This window comes from Gouania willdenowi, chromosome 19 (genome assembly GCF_900634775.1).
Source record: "Gouania willdenowi chromosome 19, fGouWil2.1, whole genome shotgun sequence".
Taxonomy (NCBI): Eukaryota; Metazoa; Chordata; class Actinopteri; order Blenniiformes; family Gobiesocidae; genus Gouania; species Gouania willdenowi.
In genome coordinates this window covers 10506742-10527056 of record NC_041062.1, presented here as the reverse complement: position 1 = coordinate 10527056, position 20315 = coordinate 10506742, and the positions used below count along the sequence as shown (strand labels likewise).

Below are 20315 nucleotides of genomic sequence, written 5' to 3'. Positions count from 1 at the left end.
TAATAATGCCACATTATTCCAATATTACCTCCAACTACTTTTCCTGTGATAGGATGCAAATATTTGAATTTCATGCATGTGAAGGAATGAAGGGAGGCCAATATCTCTACTCTGTAGTTTCACTGTTGTGCTTTGCCTTTGGTTTCCCTGCATCTGTTTTCATCTTCTTTGAGATTTTTAACAAGCACAGAAAAGGAACAGCTCTCACGTCGAACGCTCTTTTCATCCTCAACCTCTCAATCATGGATGCCATCTTCTTGGTCACTATTCCTCCTGGAATGATCAACATGTTTCTGTGGCATAACAGGACAATAGAAGCCTTTTGGAATGGTTTGTTTTCTTTGAACGTATGTGGCAGACCACTAGTAGTGGCTTGTGTGTGTTGTGACTGTTACTTGGCAGTGGTGCACCCCATCTTTTACCGCAAGCAGAAGACACTGACTTCCAGGGTTGTGGCGCTTGCTTTGGTTTGGATTCTGACAATGATATGTTTTGTTATGTTCAGTTGCTCTTATAAATTTTTCTTTGGCGCGATTTCCATCACCATTGCCCTGATAACAGTCGTAATCATTGTGATTTGCGATAGCTTCATTGTTGGCGCTCTGTTAACGTCCAACCCCAGCGGCAGAAATATTCACCCCCAGAAACAAAAAGCACTTCAAACCCTCATCTACAGCCTGGCCATGACAGTCATATCATACCTTCCCCCAGCTCTGCTTTTTATCATCGGGAAGAGTTGGTTTAAAGATTTCCAAATATTTGTGTGCACTATGGGAATCCCAATTATTACTACATATATTCTGGGATCTACTGTCATGCCCATGCTTTACTTATACAGTACTGGGAGGCTGAATTATTTCAGACATGCTTGAAAATGTAACACCTTTTGTTTTGTTTCTTTTGGTTTTTTTATATATTATTGATGAAAATTTTTAGATAAGCTCGGGTTTCCTTGATGGTGGAAATGCTCCACGTTTAATGTAGAAAAATGATTACATATAATATGTATTCTGCCTGACTAAATTCAGATGTGACAATTTCCTTGTGTAGACTGATTATTTTTGTGCAATATGGTATAGTAATATTCTTACACATATCTGCCGAGCAATTGTATGCATGTACGATAAAATGTGTAACATGATAAATTGTTAAATTGTCATTTTAATTCCAATAAAACATTTTCATAATTTCTGAACTGTATCACACATTACAATCTGTTTTAACTTTTGTAGTAAAACATCAAGCCTTCTCCTCTCTCTTCATAACGAAGGGATTTTAACCTTTTTTAAAAAACTTGAGCTCAAGTGGTTTTAGATTGTTTCTAATTCCTAAGGGATTTCAGCACCCTGGACCACAAATAATAGTCATTTTAACCACTAGAGGGCACTTTTTTTCCTTCCTGATCTTCACCTGATGCTGACCTGGACCTGATGATGATGATGATGATGATGACGATGATGATGATGATGATGCCTAGAGAACCTTCAAGCCCTGGGGCTGTACCTGCTTTGAAGCACAAAGCTGTAGATAGTGACTCCGGGGTTGTGTGGTCTGTAGACTTGTTCGGGCTGTTGTTAGCAGACCTGAAAACATCCCAGTCGGTGCAGTCCAAACACATCTGGAGTTTCTCTACTACCTCACCACAGGTTTACAGAGCTTCAGTCTCTGTCCGTAAGCAGGAACACAGTAAACCATCACATGGTCCGAGAGGCCCAGTGCAGCACGTGATAAGCACTGCTTGATGTGGTGTAACAGTGATCCAGGATGTTCTCCTCTCTGGACACTTAAATAACTGTCCTCAGAGCAGCTGATACAAATCTGTAAATGAGGAAAAAACTCCAAAATATCACAGGAACAAATTTATTTGTCTTGATTCATGTACAGAAAGAACTGCTTTTACAGGTAATCTGACCAGATTCATGGAGCAAACCATTTACAGCAAAGGAGGAAGAACCTCTATAGTCAAATAAACATGAAGAAGCAGAAAAAACCACAAGTGCACAATTAACTCATTAGAAATGTATATTTAGTTAAACACACGTACATTTACAGCAGTGAACAGTCCAGCAGAAATTGTTTCATCACCGATAACTTGACATCCTTCATTTCATACTGTGAATTCATGAACATTGACACATACCAGATTACCAGTAACAGGTTAGCAAAGGACTCGCTCAAATGGGCTGCAATAAAACTGCATTCAAATTAACCTTTTGGTTTCATGAGCTGATTATTTGGGACAGAATAAAAACTAAGCAGAAGAAAAGGCTCAGCTCATTGATAGACAATATAAAAGCATAAATCATCCAACCATCAATCTAGAGACACAACCAGTGAATTCATCTCTTATATTTAATGTCCTCACATGTAATCATAAATAGACAAGTCTGTTGTGTTATATCATGTGTTCCTTAAGTAAGCCATTAGGTTCACGTGTGAATATATCCATATTAACACTCCTATTGATGGATGTGGCCTGGCTCAGCACATGATTTCTTTATCCCGACACACAGCAGTGCTGGGAACAGACCGCAGACATGCATCTTGTGAGCTTTTATGTTCCTGTGCTTGTGCACGCTCTGTTTTGGAATCACACAACTTTCCAACATTGGTGTTTCTACAGGGAAGAGTTTTTTGGGGGGTGAATTTATAAAGTGACATATAAAATGTGTTTTCTCTGCAGTTACAGTAATTTACTAGTTTACATTCCACCTTATTAGGTGGTGGTAATGCATCTGCTGAGGATGCAAACAACAGTGTAAAAAATGTATCGTCATAAAACTGACAGTGAAGTTTCATTTGTTCAGCTGTGTTTGAATTTTAACATTTAAAGTTCAAATGTTTGGGTTTTTTGTCATTGGCTGAAATAGACATAACATTTAACATTATATCCATTATATCTTGGACTCAATTAAATGGATTTACAACCAAATTATCACCATCTATTGCTTGATATAAACTGATTAATCAAAATCCTGCTTTTGTGTCCTGACCCACACATTGAGAACCTATGCAATAGAGCAAATCACTGTCTTTTCTTTGATTCCAACCTGTTTATCTTTAAGGGATGATGTATTAACTATCAGGAATTTGTAAGTGTTTTTCCAAACGTAATGACTGGTTCCTTCTCCTTATCTCACCCTTAACTTCCTCGTTTCTCCTTCAGATGAACACCTGAGACTCATCATTAATCAGCTAGAAAGGGAGGGGAAGTGGTTAAAAAGCCTCAGGAAACAGGAAAGGAGGAGGAACACACATCCGGCTGCAAGAATCCATGAAAAATTCCCAATTGACAGAACGCAAACCCCTTATGGTGGGTAAAATCCAGGCTGTTTCTTTTTTGATAAATGTTAACACCTAACACTAACTCCAAAACCTAACTCAAAATTTTAACATTGATAATAGCTATAACACTAATTGAACACTAACAAAACCCCAACACTGGTACACTAACATGTCCCAAAGTGCAATTCAATGTGTGTTATTTGATATGTGTATTTAATTTATATTCATATTGGTTTTTTTTATAAAATACAGTTAGAGATCAGAGTTAAGGATTCGCCCAATGCAGTTTTACACGTTCAAAGCTTGATACTTTATTTAATATAATAATATTTCATATTGGGCAAGAGTATGTTGGTAGTCCTGGTTACTTGTTTAGTGGTTGGATGCTGGGTGGGACAGCCCACATTGTGGTTGGCCCTGCAACCTTCTTGCCCTACTATTACTAATTGTGTCGTGGGCCATGATGATGACAGTTGGAACCTGTTGATCAGTATGTCATTGTAAACAATTAAGACTGGAAGAGACTTTTATCAAAGCTAGATCTAGTGAGAAAAAAACAAGCTTATTTTCACATAACCAAGCTGATTTAGCAGTCAAACTCATTTTCAAGTCTAAGATTTCAATAAAATGATTCTTACCTATTGTACGTGTTACATGCTCATCAGACACATAAAATCTCATCTAATTCATTGTAACATTAACAAGTTTGGTGAAATAGAGGAAATATACAAGCGATCAAGATATTAAATCAGTAGCCAAGAGAAAAGTTGTTAGCATGCTCCCAAGGATGACACAATATTCATCAGTGCTTGTTGATCTGTGCGTTTGCATTTTCAAAAAGGGACGCACATGCCGAAAACTATCTAATATGTGGAAAAAAAGGCACTTGCAGGAGAGAAGTGGTGCAGGCCTGCTCAGCTTGGTGAGATATTTCCATGTCATCAAATAATCAAGTAATGGACATCTTGGCGATTAGGAGCATTGTCCTCACAGCAGTGTAAAGACTTGAGAAGGGCCTTTTTAGCTCATACATTCAGAATCATGCAAGCTTCCTAAACCAAAGTCTTTATAAGTATTTATACACGAGAGGAATACTCCAAAGGTCTCTGCTGGCTGAAAAACTATCAACAACATCAGAAAGATAGAATCACAAACACTTTTGATAAAGTTATAGCCTCAATCAATCCAAGTATTGAAGGACAAAAAGGATGAAACTTCAGTTGAGATGTGCGACATTTCTAATCATCACAATTAGAACAAAAAAGTACAACCAATCCAAACGTTGGAGGAGTAAATCAAGCATACCCACTAAGAAGTAAAATGCAAGGACCAGCACAACTGATGGGTCTCATTAACTTGAAGTATGCGGAATAACTTTAAGGGTACCCAATAAGATAGGACAAGCAAAATCTCACAAGGGTGACCGTGGCTCAGGTAGTAGAAGGGTCATCTTCTGATTGAGAGGTTGGGTGTTTGATCCCAGTCTATACGTGTCATAGTGTCCTTTGGCAAGACACTGAACCTTAAGTTGCTCCCAGTGGTCGACTGGCAGCTCTGTTTTTTTACCACAACACTAGTTTGGGATCGTGGAGAATTAGTTTTAAATGTCTCTTAAAAAGTCTCCACAACTTTGTAACATTTCTTGTACCGGCCATCAAATCCATTGTAAGTGCTCTATTCTTCTTTTTTGCTCTTTCGAATGGCTATTTCCACAAACAGTACACTCTTGTGATGGATTTTAACATGATAGGAGAGAGTTTCACAAAAGTTGGTAAAGGTTGTTAGGCTACAGGAAACTCATCAAGAACACCGGTAGTATCAGGAAAGAGTGGCCATTAAACATCATCTGAGACGTAGTTGTGCTTAATGTGGAAACATAACTCTGAACATTTAATCTGTCTTCCATGTTAGATGTAAAAAGGTTTTCTCTTGGTAAAAGGTGGCTTAAAGTCTGACTTAATGGTCTCGTATATCACTTCCTGGGGTGGAAGACCATGAGCGGCCTGTCTTCAATTTTTTGCCAGGGGCTCTTCTTGTTCTCATCCTTGTCGTCGGGGTCATCATCTGGACTGGTCATGGAGTCGCGTCGGTTCTCGCTGTTGCTGCTGCGGTTGCTATTCCCGCGGCTTCGTCCTTGTCTGGGAATAGTTGATCTCTGAGTGGAAGAGCCTTCGTCCAGCAGAGGAGTGAGAGAGTTCTCCTCAGGCGAGACAGGCCGTCCCTCGCTGATACTGGGCTCTGTGTGGTCAGGGTATGCCAGCTTGGAGTAAATTTTACCACCGCTGCTCCCAACGCCGTGGCTCTTTCGTCCTCCCGTCCCCCAGCGCTCTTCTTTTCCTCTCCGAATGGCACTAGATTTTCTCTCTTGAATCTCCAGAGGTGGTTCAAGATTAACATCTCGTGGAACACTACTGGACACAATCCCGAATCCGCCACCACCACTGAGGTCATTTCCAGCATCTATGTAGGAGTGCCGCACATGGGCATTGTCACGTCCATCCAGTGAGATAAACCACGCACGTGGGTGCTGTTTAACCCCCAACTCCAGCAGCTTCTTCTCAGTTAGAGCCTGTAGTTCTCCATTCATTTGAGCCATGGTGGAGTCATTAAAGAGCACCGGGATGGTTACTGGCCGGCCAGAAGAGTCTGATGCCCAGCTGGGCCCTTCAGAGTCATCACCTTGGGATCCACCTTGCTGCTGCTGTTGATTCTGGGAATGATGGTGATGATGTTGGGAGCCACCTCCCATCTGAGTAGCATCTTTGTCTTGATCCTTTGTGTCTTTTCCTTCCTTACCAGAAAACTCAGATGGCAGGCGCATGTAGTGGGCTGGGATAACGAGGGTTGGCACCATGCTTCGGTACATGTTCTCTTTCATCTGGTCAATGGAGCTGCAGAAAATAATCTGACCAGGCTGGGTGTTTAGAGAAGTGGGTCTGGTTAAACTATCCACTGCTGCTGCTGAGTATTCTGGTGGTTTGTCGGATTGACTTGGCACATAGCCTTGAAAACAAGGAGGGGATGGGGGATCAGAGGCATATCCTCGATTGTCGTTGGCATTATGGTGTCTGTGATAGTCGGACTCCTTTCCCTCTTTGGGGCTGTAGCTTCGTTTGTAGTCTTCATGTAGCAAAGGGTTGTCCAAGTTGTTCGTTTCCGTGGATTGTGTAACCTTCATTGGAAAACTCTCACCTCGCTGTGGACCAGAAGGGTTTTTACCTTTGGAATTTCGCAGCTTGTGTGCTGGAACATGCTTAGTTAGGTCCTCCCTTGAACTTTGGTATTCCAGAGTTGGAGTCAAATCAGATTTGTCAGTGGAAGCACCCGTTTCCACATGGCCTCCGCAGATAAGATTTAAGCGTGAAGTAGAAGTTCCTTGGTCTCTTTTAGCACCACCCAGACTGGAAATGTGTGGTTTGCCTTGCTGACGACGAGGTTTCAAACATTTCCGCCTACAAAGTAAACAGATCATACTTGATACTCAAAGCAGGGCTGAAAATGTATCCATTTTTTTCCGATGCTTATAAAAAAAACCTTAAGGTAAGTTGTGCATTGATGTTTCACACACCTGCAATAATAGAGCAGCACACAAAGTAGGATGAGCACAAGCAGAGCCAGCGAGCCGAGGATGGAGAGCAGGAACAGCGTGTGGTAGGTGGTGATGTCCCTCAAGCCTGGATGAGACAGACCAAATCCTGCAAAAAAATCCATAAATAATTTATTTGTCTGTATCCATTTAATCATTCATCGAATCATCAAACAATTTAAAGCAGAGCCGTGTTCAATGGCCCCAAGCATTTAAAGAAGCAACAAATGCTGGGTTCTTGTATCTTATTCTGAGCAGATCTACAGTACCTGAAGATGATGGAAAAGCAGCCAACCAGTATCCAGTCTGAGGAATGACAACGCTCCAGACAAACTGGGCTCCTTCTTTGTGAATGTAGCCGGTCCCATTCCGAACCCAGAGCCCTGCAATGAAGAAGTGATATTCCAGAATACTTATTTTAAATATTATCATAATTACTAACAATAAGGACTGTAAGCTAACATCTTATCTTTTTTCCCTTGATAACTAAGCTCAATGTAGAATGTTTCCAGAACGCTGATTTTCTATTTTAGTAACTGTTACATAACCTTGAATCCTGCTGCCATCCATGATTTATGAGTCCCTCACCCGTTTTCGGTTGATAAAACCAGCTGGGAACGCTAGTTGCCGTCCTGATGCGAGTGTCTGGAGGCAACGGCACAGAGACGTGGCTCGGCTCCGAGACCTGGACGTTGCTGCCATCCTTGTCAAAGAGCTGAACACTAAACACGGCCAGCGCTGTCAAGTCTGTCCATGTTTCGGCACCTAAAAAGAGAGCAACACACACAGAGACCCCTGTAAGAGAAGCAACACCTGGCCTGTGATTTTATTGCTTTGATCACACCATTTGTAATGTAGTCCAAAGCTGGTGGTGGAGAGCCCCTATTCTGCATGTTTTAGATCTCCCCTAGCACTAGGTCAGGGACCTGGTATAGTTTGGGACTGAATCATATTGGGCATGAGGAAAATGTATTGCTAGCTCTTTGATCTCATATAATTTGGTGGTATGAGAAAGGGGTGTTTGCATAATAAGTTTCTTCACCAGGCCGTGAAATAAAGAGGTTCATTTCCTTTGGATTTGTCATCTTGTATGGCTATATGGATCCAGATGGATGGTTACACCCCATCAGGTACCCTTTAAAAACCCCTCGGACCTGAGCTGTTGGTCTCTTGTCCCAGGAGGAACGGGAATCCACCGATCTCATACTGGCTCCTGGCCGTGGTCAGTGTGGCCCACAGAGACGTGTAGTTGGAGCTCACAGGAAGCTGGATGGACTTCCTCTGAAGCTGCACCAGCGGCTGGTTACGAGCACCTGAAGATGTAACGCATTCTTTGTTCTTCTGCATTTTTAGAAGATGTAACGATGACACATATGATGAAATAATGAATGAAAAGGTTTGCGTTTACCTGGTGATCCAGAGAGAACCTGCAGGACGTCGTCATACAGGATGAGAGTTCCTGGGCGCTGAGCGAGTAGATACAGGCTGACTGAGGCGTACACTGGACCAATAGCATCACGTTAGTATCATTACACAAGATATGTTTATACATTAACTATTCACATTGTGACGTTGGTTAATTATTATTATTAACATTAGAAATTATAATAGTTAAAGCCACAACGCAGACTTTTTGACCTAAACAGTTGAACCATGTGAGTTATTTTAAATGATTCTTCAGGTCAATATACAGCGCTTGACAGTATCAATGCTCCGAGCGGGGCTGCTTTCTTGAAAGTTTGGAGAGACGGACCATCTTTGGCCAGGTCATGTGACCTGGAGAATGCTTGGAGAACGCATCACTTTACGGCAGTCACGTGACCACAGGCTCAGATATACTCATTGGGCTAAGGCCGCCGAAACCCGGCCCCAGAGCGGAAGGCGAGGCCAGGGAGAAGGAGGGAAGGGCCATGGACGTGGCGAGGAGGGCCGAGCGCCTGGCCTCCGGCAGCGGGGAGAGGAGGCCAGCGGCTGCTCCTCCAGCCACGGCGCAAGCCCAGCTCCGCTTTGCACACCAGCCCAATCGACCCAGCCCTTAGAGCCAATCCTTATCCCGAAGTTAGACATCAACTACTGTCTGCATTCACAATCAAAAGACAAGGGAGGCTGGCCCGACTGACTGTTGATTTTAGCGACAGTGCTGCAACGCTTGTGGCCACTAGGGGCGCTTGACGTGAAAGTTACAGGTCTAGGGCCCCTAGTGGCAAAAAGTTACACTGTGTGCCTTTAATAATATTACAATACTATTAATAATACTAACAATAATTATATAATTATACTATTACTAGATCAAAATTTTAAAAAGATGTGAATGTAAATTAAACAATATCCATTTTTTATTATCATATTAAAACTGTAATAATCATTCCCAATGATTCTAATAATCATTGTTATGAATAAAGTGATGTTTGTGAGGGACTCACAGGGGATGCGGCTGGAGGTCCAGGGCAATGAGTTGGTGATGTAGTCCTTCTTAGAAGCTGAGATGATCACCCAGCTTCCCACGCGGTACAGGAAGCTGACTCTTACCACGCCGTCACCCTCGGCCCGGCTGGACGCCAACACCGATTGGTTACTGTGGACTTCCACCTCAGCATTGGCCAATGAGGAGAGGTCGGTGCTGTCGAACACTTGGACTTTTATTTGTACCTCTGAGAGAAGAACGAGAAGATTAAAGCTGCAGTTAAACTCTAAAGAACAACGTTTTATAATGTGTGTGAAATAAAGCTGAACAAACAAAACAAGCTCCTCCCACACACAGAGAAAACAGAGTCGTAAACCACACCCAGCTGCTCTATAGAGCCGTGTCACATAGAGCTGCTGTTTAGTCTGTGCAGGATTGCGATAAAACACTGGAGTTAGGGCTGGGCGATATGGCCTTTTATAAATACCGCAATATTTTTAGGCCATGTCACGATACACGATATATATCTCGATATTTTGCATTACCCTTGAATTAACACTTTGATGCACAAAATCACACCAGTATGATGATTCTATATGTCTACATTAAAACATTCTTGATCATACTGCATTAATATATGCCAATTTTAAACTTTCATGCAAAAAAGGGGATATCACAACTAAGTCAAAGTTGACATAACTGTATTTATTAAACAGTGAGTGGCTCAAACATAAAATTGTCAACAGAAAGTAGTGTCATCATCAACAATTCTTCCTTAACCGCCCACTACTGGTACTGATCCAGGATCTGTGGTGGAGAACATGACCTGACTTTAATCAATAAGTTCAGGGATATTTTGTTTTCTGTTTTATTCACACAAATGATTTTTTTTTTTTTTTTTTAAATTTCATTCATTTAGAAATATATTACAAATACATTTAAACAAAAAACATTTTTTTATTATATATATGTCATATAAAGACGTATGAGAGCAGCATTAATATCAACATATTTCCCCTCAGGGATCAATAGTTTACTGAATCTGATCAGGTTTATCGATTAAGTTTTGATCAACTTCATTCAAATTAAACTAATTTAAATGATCCTGATGACATCATTCCAGACTATAATGATTAAACAAAAACAAATGCATCAGTTATTTCACCACTAGAGGGCAGAATATTGTTCAGTATTAGAAGCTATCAAGTTATCATGAACCTATGATGTTTCAGACTCTACAATCCCTGTCATCGTTGGTCTCGTCCACAACAACAGAACAACAGAAAGTGCACGTTCTGTGCAAAATTGTCACAGAGACATTTCAAAACAAGACATTAGTGCAGGATGCAACTCACATGGCATTTCAAAACACAAAATTAAAGTGCACTTTTTGTACATAATGCCACTACAATATTTTAAAACAAATAGTGCCCTTTTGTGCATGTTGTCATTAAGATGACATTTCAAAAAAAAAAAAAAAAAAAAAAAAAAAAAAAAGTCCGCGAGTTTAACGGTATGGTCATTTTCAACACCGCACAGACTACAAGCTGCGATATATCGAGTATATTCGATATATCGCCCAGCCCTAACTGGAGTTGTAGTTCAGGGTTTTTGTTACAAACAAATGTTGTTTCAATACAATACAGGCGTTTTAATGAAGATCAACCATACAGTGACTTTCCCTGAATGTTCTGCATCCACAATGTTATAAAGAAAACGACCATTTGCAAAAATAAAAAATAAAAAAACGTAAAGCGTCACAACATTTGTATTGATGTGAGCACGTCTGCAGTGTGTAATGTTAAATGTGTGGTCAGAAAAGAGCGTGAAGGTTAATTAAAGTGTTCCTTGAGAAGCGGTGTTCAGGTGGGTGGGGCCAGGTAGAAACTCAGGGTTTCTTACACAACACCTGCCAGAGAGCAGGCTCAGTTCATGGAGAATGTTACCATGGTGACATATTCAAAGAAGAACATACCTCGCCTTCAGGAATGGGATACTCAGAGTTTCCCTCATTGGAGCTCGTACATACATGCTTTCTGGAATACCCCTCTGGTTTTTTTCCCAATCAGATTCTGACAAACTGACGTTGTTGTTGTTGTTGTTGTTGTTGTTGTTGTTGTTGTTGTTGTTGTGTTGCTCAATAATGATCAATCATTATTATGATTTCCTTTGCTTTCAGGAAAGCTTTTAGTTAATTGGATTTTCAATTTGTATTATCCTTTTATGATGCTGCTCCTATGATATATATGCACCCATGTTTTATTATTCTATTGTGATATTGCACGTTGTATGAATTTCTCCACTGCTCTGTACAGCACTTTGTGATTTTATCTACAAAAAGTGGTTCATAAAAAATTACTTACATCCTTTGAAAATAAATGGACTGTGTTGATTGTTTTGTTGATTTGGTGCCAGAAATGGGAATGGAACTTTGTTTAAATTTTTTATTATTTTTTTTTATTATTATTATTATTATTATTATTATTATTATTATTATTATTATTATTATTATTATCATCATCTTCCTCATTTTAAATCTAGGATTTTTTTTTTTTTTTTTAACTCTCTTTTTGATAAATTCTTGCACAGATTGGAATTTCTTTGAAAGAATGTCATGATGTGGTTTTAATGTTTAACTTCCATGAATCGTCATTCTCTGTTTTATGACACTTTTTGCACTTTAAAATGTTTATCATGCTTTTTTATATTCTGATTAAATTTGAAACTTGAAAGGTTTGTACAAAGTTTATTTTTAAAATATCACATCGCAATGTTACAATGAAAACAATGTTGTGTATCGTTTCCAAATTGTTTGTGATGTGCTTCACTAAAAATGATTCAGTTATTTTCTTAAATAAAAAATAATTTAAAAATGAGAATTTTTGACATTGAAGAGTTCTTTAGGTTCTTGAAAAGTGCCATATGAGATGAGGGAAAATAATAATAATTATTAATATTATTAAAATCGTTATTATAAATAATTTTATAGATGAAATACGATTCTTTTCAATCATAATATAACAATTAATGATGTTAGATTTTAAAAATTCAGAGACATACATGATGTAAAAGTTTCAGAATTTTAGGAATTAAAACTGAAGAATAAAAATAAATGTAAATATTTTCATATAAAAATGATAATGAATGAAAATGACAGAAATTTGAATAATTCATTAAAGTTGTGTCATTACTGTGTGATGTAGTCGTGAAGTAATAGATTAGAAACACTACAGGATCAGGTCATAATCATTATTATTATTATTATTATTATTATTATTATTATTATTATTATTATTATTATTATCGAGGATGGACTACAAATAAGAGAACATGGAAGATTGTGTGTGTGTGTGTGTGTGTGTGTGTGTGTGTGTGTGTGTGTGTGTGTGTGTGTGTGTGTGTGGTGTGTGTGTGTGTGCGCGCGCGTGCGTGCGTGATCAGTCATGCACACATTGTAGCGATGCCAGACTTACATAATAAATAAATAAATGTCCTCCATAATAATAATAAACACGTTATAAGCGGTTGAATTAAATTAGAGGTGAAACAAAGCGAGTGAATGTTGCAGTGATGAACGCGTCGTTCATTGTTTCAAACCAAAGCTTCGGTTGGTTGAAACAAAGGCCTGTGTTTTTATCACAAATAAACAGAAGGAAATGAAATGGAAGCCACCATCGCCTCCATCATTCCCTTCACTCCCACCCTCTCTCCCATCGGCCTCACCTATCGCCGCAGGATCAGGGATGGCCTTAGTCTGAGCCTCCCGCACCGAGCACAGCCACAGCAGCAGCAGATAACGAGGGTTGAGATGGGCCTCCATCATCCTCATCATCATCCCCATCATCACCACCTACATGTCCGGGACCAGCTCCAGGACTAGACCGATGGTCCTCACTGCCACAGCCGGTCCTCAGAGCCTCTCCCCCGGTCACAGCCTCACCGAGGAGTCGGTGTGAGAACCAGAGAGAGTGAGAAAGAGGGCGGGGTTTACATGAAGAAAACACACACACACACACACACGCACACACACACACACACACACACACACGATCTACAATAACTCCAAAGTGTTCATTGTTTTTGCTGTAGCGTCACCTTTAGGACGATACAACTGGCCTGTTTTTGCAGCTGAGGGAACCTGGGATAGAACTGGAACCTTTTTGTTCACACACTAGAAGCATATTTAATCAGAAGAAGAAAGAAAAACATGCGTCATATTCTGCCCTACTGACATGAAAACGCTTTAGAAATACAGAAAATTACAGAAATAAAAATCCAAGTAAAACAACAATGAACATACTGTATTCGAGAAAAGAGATGTAGAAGTGGCGTAATTACAAACTTTGACCGGAAGATGTCCCTGTTATACTAAGTTAGATTAAAGTGATTCTTATTCATTATGATGATAATTTATATATTTGTGCAAAAAGGAAGTTGTTTATTTTTTCGTGTAATTGTGACCATCACCAGCCCCCCAGGGAAGGTTAGTGTGAGGTGGGGGGAAAGAAGAATAAGAGCAGAGTTGTTTGTTTCGTTGGTATATAGTGCTGTAAAACTGCTGAGTCAGCAGAGAGAGGCAGGTGGAGAACATTTAGGTCAAACACAAACCACACAATGTTCAGGTGTTTATTTGTCCATTCTTTTATTTTCTGTGAAGTGTCTCTTTTTCTGCTCTTCAGATGATTCTTTCTGGTCTTGTCTCGTTTCTTCTTCTTGACTGTTTTTGTCCAGTTTTTTTTTTCTCTAGTCAGCTTGTCCTGTCTTATTTATTTTGTCTAATTTCCTCTGTTCTACTCTTGTCTCGTTCCTCTTGGATTTTGTCTTATCTGTTTATCTTGAGGAAGCAACAAGTTCTTGTGAAGCTGTTGAGATTGAACTGATGAATTGTCTTATCTTATGCCACCTGTCTGCTGCTGCCTCTGGGCTTTTATTCTGAAGGTCTCCTTCCTCCCTGTTTCCTGCTCAGCTGTTTCTCATCTGCTCATTAACTCTACTTGTCTTTAATCCCTGATGGTCTGTGGTACCATTCTTCTTCGTGTTCGACTGATCCATCCTGTATGACTCCGCCTTGTTTTTTTTGACTCCGCCCTCTGGATAATCCTCTGATCTGTGGTCTCACCTGTGCATGAAGATACTTCTAAAGGTTTGTGTTTTACTGATGATCCCATTGTTCCGGGGGCGACTTTCGGTCATTCGGTGGCCTAGGCAAGAGTGGACTTTAACGCGTAAATATGGACAGAAGATCAGCTGGTATAGTTCCAGATTTTTTTATATTAATATTCAATAAAGAGAAAACATGTACAATGATTGTAAAGGGTGTGTTTCACGTTTATTATAATTTTTTTTAATTATTATTATTTTTGGGGATTGGTGCAATTTGGCGCACCTCCAGCAGATGGCGCCCTAGGCCGCCGCCTGTGTTGCCTGTGCGGAAAGCCGACCCTGGATTGTTCTGTTTCTGATGGTCTAAAGCAGGGGTTCTCAACTGTTTCACCCTGGGACCCACATTTTGCCACGGGCATTAATTCGCGACCCACTTTTTTTTTTCTTTTTTTTTTAATTCTTCAGACCAAGTTTTGTTTTTCAAAAATAGCTGTTGAAAACACACACATACATAATCTTTTTAAAAACATAAATCTCTATATTTTCATCTGCAACGTGCATTTCACAGCATGCCTGTCAAAAAAAAAAAAAAAATTTCAAAATAAAAGACTAGTCCAACATGAGACATTATTTTTTTATTTATTTTTGACCAGCTGTCCGTGACCCACCTAGCACTGGTCTGCGACCCACATTTGGGTCCCGACCCACCGGTTGAGAATCACTGGTCTAAAGGAAGCTTAGTCTGGATCAAACTTTTCACCTATGTTCTGTTATTGGGTCAGAGTTCTATGTTCTTAGATCTATGTTCAAATCAAAGTTTTCTATTAAAACTGTGAAACATGACATTAAAGCTGATATCCAGAGTTTCTGAGAGGACGTCTCGATATCCCGCCCTCAACAGCTCCACTTCCTGCCCTTGCCTCTGCAACCTACCAGAAGTTACGCCTCTACTTTTCTGCACGTGCATCACGGAACATAAAGGTCACATTGATATAGGTCTATGGGTCAGGTAAGAGCCAAAATCATATTTACCTGTTTGCTGTTGTGACGCACGGCCTTGTTTCCGTGCACAGTTCCGCATTCACTTTGATTGACAGTCTCAAAACACGAAGTCGAAGCCTATTGGCTGGGAGCACTCGGCGATCGTTTTTATTTGTATAAGGGTCTGTAGGATGAAGGAGGGACTTGTATACATTAATGTATATGAATGACCACCGGCAGTAGATCATAGTAAAAGACTATTTAGGTTTTTTTTTCGCATTTCAAAAAAATCATACTAAACTGGAAGCAACAAAAGTTTGTGTGAAAGGCGTTGGACGTGATGTTAAGAACCAATCAGAATGGATCTCTGAATGGGAAGGGAAGGGTTAAACAGACTGTTTGCTGAACAAAAACACTGATTATGTTCTGTGTCAGTGATGCATCGGTGTCGTCCACGTTTCCATTTTTCAAGCAGAGATGAGAAAAGAAGTGAATGAATACAGGAATGAAATATTGATCCTTTCAGACGGAAAGAGACGCTGACGATGATGGAGGATCGATTAATGATCAAATGAATAATGGCACCAAAAAGAGAATTTAGGAGTGAAAGAAGTTTGGATGAATCAAAGTCTTCATCACTCACTCACCTCTTTTTTTGTAATTGTCTTTGAACTTAGAACCCAAGAGAGAAAACACACTTTGATCAGAGAACACACACTTTGATTTGGTTATTTTATGGAATTTGGAAATAACAAATATTAACTGCCTCTCATTTAACTATGTTGGATTTATTTCTGAGCTTTACAAGGTGAACTTGAAGGCACCATAACGGTTAATAAGGTTCTAAAATAGCACGATAAAGTCCCAGCTCTAATATATATATGTCTATGCACTTTGTTGTTGTTTGGCATTTAATTTATTCTATAATATGTGAAACCGTCTGTAAATTAAACCGGTCTCTCTTTCAGAGCGTTTCCTAGACTTCTGATAACATCTCGTTATTGTGTAATACACACATTTACATTATTGTTATATACACACAGAGCTACACTAGTTCAACATAGGAGACAGATATCAATGATGTAGATCAGCTCCTAAAGTACATCATAAACATTAAACGCTATCTACGCACTGAAAACACAGAGAATCAGTTCTCTTCTGGTTGTGAAATTACCCAGAATGCACTGTAATATAAACAAATTTAATCTAGCAACTCAAGGCTTTAGGCAGAACTTCAGCACATTTTAAATTTTTTTTTAATATCAGTGGAATTATATTATTAATTACTTAATGTTTCTTTTAGAAGATTACTTTATTATGTGGGATGATATTCTAATAATATTAATCTTCTTATTGAAAGACAAAGTATTGAGACCCTAAAGATTTTTAGATGAGAAAAAAAAATTAATCATTTTTGGGAAGTGCTACCCATTTTTGTAATTTATTTATCTAAACCTGTCTGTTGTATCTTTAACAATGGTTAAATAACCTGTGTGGCTGTAAATGTCATGGATGTCAAATATTGTTCGCTGAGGACGTGTGCGTGCGTCAGTGCTGAGGCGTATATTTATATATTTATATAATGAAGGGTTATAATTTTGACACCTATCAGGTATCTCATCTCATCCAGTAGAAAACAAAGCACGGTGTTAATGTCACGGCTGTTTTACATGAGCATGAGAGGCTTTAACAGGACGTTGTAAAGCTCCTATTGTTCATGTTAAAGGTCGAAGCTTCATGTTCCTGATTAACATTCACACTGTGTCACAGTGAGAGGCTGCTGCAGCAAATCAATAGAAGCTCCAGTGAAGGCCAATAACTCACATCCTCACTTCCCTTCATCCTCCTTTATTCCATTAGTCCTCCAGATGATATATATATTTACACTAATATTCATCAAAGGAAAGTCCAGCAGTTCCAAATATCACCAGGAGGAGTTTAATGAAAATTGGGGTATCAAATCTAAAAAAGCAAACTCATCATGTGATTGACTTCTTTAACATTCTATGAATGACTGGACTTCACACTTAAACACATTCATTAAAAAACACCTTTTCTGAACACCATCATTCCTTAAACTGTCATCAAAGGATCAAATGACTTTTTGTTGCCATTGTGACTCACAGGGTCAATGATTTTCTATTTTTACTCTTCATGTAATTTTAAAATGTTAATGCTGACATTAAATGAGATGAAAATGGAGGTTGGGGGTAGGGGTTGGTGGCAGGGTGCGCTGGGTCCTCGACTCCTTGGGGCTTTCTTGGGTGTGTATGTGGGGGGGCGGTGGCTGCCTCTCGGCTTGGCATCTCGGGGGCATCTGGGGTCTGCTCAGTCATGGGAGGGTGGCCTAGGGCTCCTTGGCCCCCACTCTTACTGCTAGCCTGGCTGCATCTTCAGGCCCGGGGCGGCGCTTGGGTTCACTGAAGCGGTTCTTGCACAAACTTTGGTCATGGATGCACCGGCATGCCGTGGGTTGTGGGATAAACTTGTACTGGGCTTAACCTTAGACACGTTGATCCCAAATACCTGTTTTAGGTATAACCACTCACTCCTTCCCTTTGCTCATGGCCACCATCATTATACTTAACCTCCACACTTGTCACTAGACTGTCTGAACTGATGACACAACACAATAAGCACAATATGCGCAACTATAACATAACATCTCACTCTTACTTTAAAACAGTCAACTGTTCCCCACCCTGTCCATTTCCTACCCTGACTCCCTCTTCCCTGTGTAACACTCTCTTTTTATATCGTCACTGTAATAAAGTGTTCCTTAGCCTTCCTTAGGGATGGCTGGTGATGGTCACAGTTTTGCAATAAAATAAGTTCATTTATTTAATTGCAATAACAAAACATGCATTGCTGTCTTTAAAAGATTGCACTTCTTGTAGTGTTGACCTTCGACAGCATGTGCAGTTAAAGTAAAAAAAAAATTTAAAAAATTAAAAGATCAGACTGTGGTCCATGGTTCTGGTTCTAAAGAGAACCTGGTCCATAGTTCTGGTTTTAAGGAGAACCTAGACCTGAAGTCTTTAGTTCACGCCTTTGTTTGCATTGATTAAAAATTCTGCTAATGATGTGGAACGTGTTTTACTCTCTCTTGGGTTAGTTACTCCTTGAGGGTTAGGGTTAGTTACTCTCTCTGGACCAGAACCATAGAGTGGAGCTCAGGGTTAGGTGCCTTGCTCATGCGCCACAGACAGGGGATTGGAACCATGACCCTCCAGTTACAAGCTCACTTCCCTAACTATTAGACTATCAGTTTAGAACTGGAGAGGAATGATAGAACACACACACAGCTTTAAATGTTGAGAAGATCCTCAATGAAGTGTGAGAACTTCAAAGCAAGAGTGACCTAGATGTGTGTGTGTGCGCGTGCGTGTGCGTGTGCGTGTGAGAGAAGATTCAGGAGCCTATAATGCAGCCATTCAACAAGGGAAGCGCTAAAAAAAAGCTACACTTCCCCATGAGCGTGCGTCGTCCATTCTTTTTACAGCCTATGGTTCAATCACAGGAAGATTAAAGTCCCTGAAGGTCAAAGAAGGACCTGAAACATTCTTAGGCTGCGTCCAAATAATCCCTCCTATCTCCTTTCTTATCCACTTTTCCCATAACCCCGCGGATGAGGTCACAGGGGTCAGGAAAGGTGTTAGGAGAGGAGTTATGTAAAGGCCATCACGCTTGTTTTGAGAATCAGACGCACTTCCACGAGGTGACGTAATAATCAGACGTCCGCGAAGGTTAGTGACGTCTGCCGAGGTGAAAAAACAGCGTTTATCACACTTTCCGCTGATATAATATCAAAAATCGCAAGGTTTGAATGTACTGTAAATCAAAGGAAAAGAGGCTACCAGGCTACGAGGAACAAAAGTGAAACAAAAAGAACATCACATTCAGAATGGTTGCTCACACTCACCTTTCACACACAAATATGGATTATGTTGAATAAAACATTAAGTGGCTAAAAATGTCTGTGATCCCTTTTTCTTGAATGACAGTCTGTTTGTTTTACGTCAGTTATAATCTGATAATATGGCCCACATATAATAAGATATGGGTTTCTGATCATTTAAAGTTGTTCAAGGCATGTTATTTAGCATTTTAGTTTCAGGTTTTTCATCATTTTGGTTCATCTTCAGTTTTTTCCCATCCAGAACCTTTCTACCTTTTATATACTGTTTAATCTCATTAGTTGTCACTCCTGTCGGAATACCCGTAATGACTCTTTTATCTTCAGGGATTGAACGAATCACTGCTTTCCCTCCTATCTTATCTACTCATAATGCTGTGCCTTGTTGTGCTCCATCGTTACAAAAGAACAGTAATGATCCATTTCTCAACACTTTAACATTTCCAATTGTACCTTGTATCCCATTTGATTGGGTTCCATTCTCCAAATGACTCTTCTTGCTGAGTTAACTTCATAACTACTTCACATTCATCTCTTTGTATTGCTCTGACAGCTTCATTCCTCTCACTGTTTGAGGTTGCTTCATCATACTCACTGCTCCCACCTGTCATCATCTCTGCTTTCTTGCGTTTTTTCCAATTTAATCTCACCTCTAATCCACCTACCGTACTCCAATCCTTGACACCCGTCACCTCACATTTAATCACACTTCCCGCTTCCTCCATCTCACTTCCTAGTTCGTCACTTCCCTCTGCCATCTCTCACTCAAATCTCCGCCTCTCCGATTGGCTGCCCACTACTCTGGTGTCTCGTGTGGTTGGTTAATAAAGTCACCTAGTCTGTGAGTGGTTAATAAAGTCACCCAGTCTGTGATTGGTTAATAAAGTCACCTAGTCTGTGATTGGTTAATAAAGTCACCTAGTCTGTGATTGGTTAATAAAGTCACCTAGTCTGTGATTGGTTAATAAAGTCACCTAGTCTGTGATTGGTTAATAAAGTCACCTAGTCTGTGATTGGTTAATAAAGTCATCCAGTCTGTG

The 20315-nt window shown here is 39.8% G+C and overlaps 1 protein-coding gene across 1 annotated transcript; it reads right to left on the bottom strand.

Annotated features, from left to right (window-relative positions):
- Nucleotides 1-2009: 2009 nt before the first annotated feature.
- On the bottom strand, nucleotides 2010-13242 carry fam171a2b (family with sequence similarity 171 member A2b). The gene is made up of 8 exons (XM_028477000.1): nucleotides 12999-13242; nucleotides 9295-9522; nucleotides 8280-8372; nucleotides 8026-8184; nucleotides 7460-7636; nucleotides 7141-7254; nucleotides 6854-6980; nucleotides 2010-6737 (listed from the first exon to the last, which is right to left on the bottom strand). Exons 1-8 carry the CDS (start codon nucleotides 13117-13119, stop codon nucleotides 5258-5260), a joined length of 2499 nt encoding a protein of 832 aa, XP_028332801.1. The 5' UTR covers nucleotides 13120-13242; the 3' UTR covers nucleotides 2010-5257.
- Between the last annotated feature and the right edge of the window lie 7073 nt (nucleotides 13243-20315).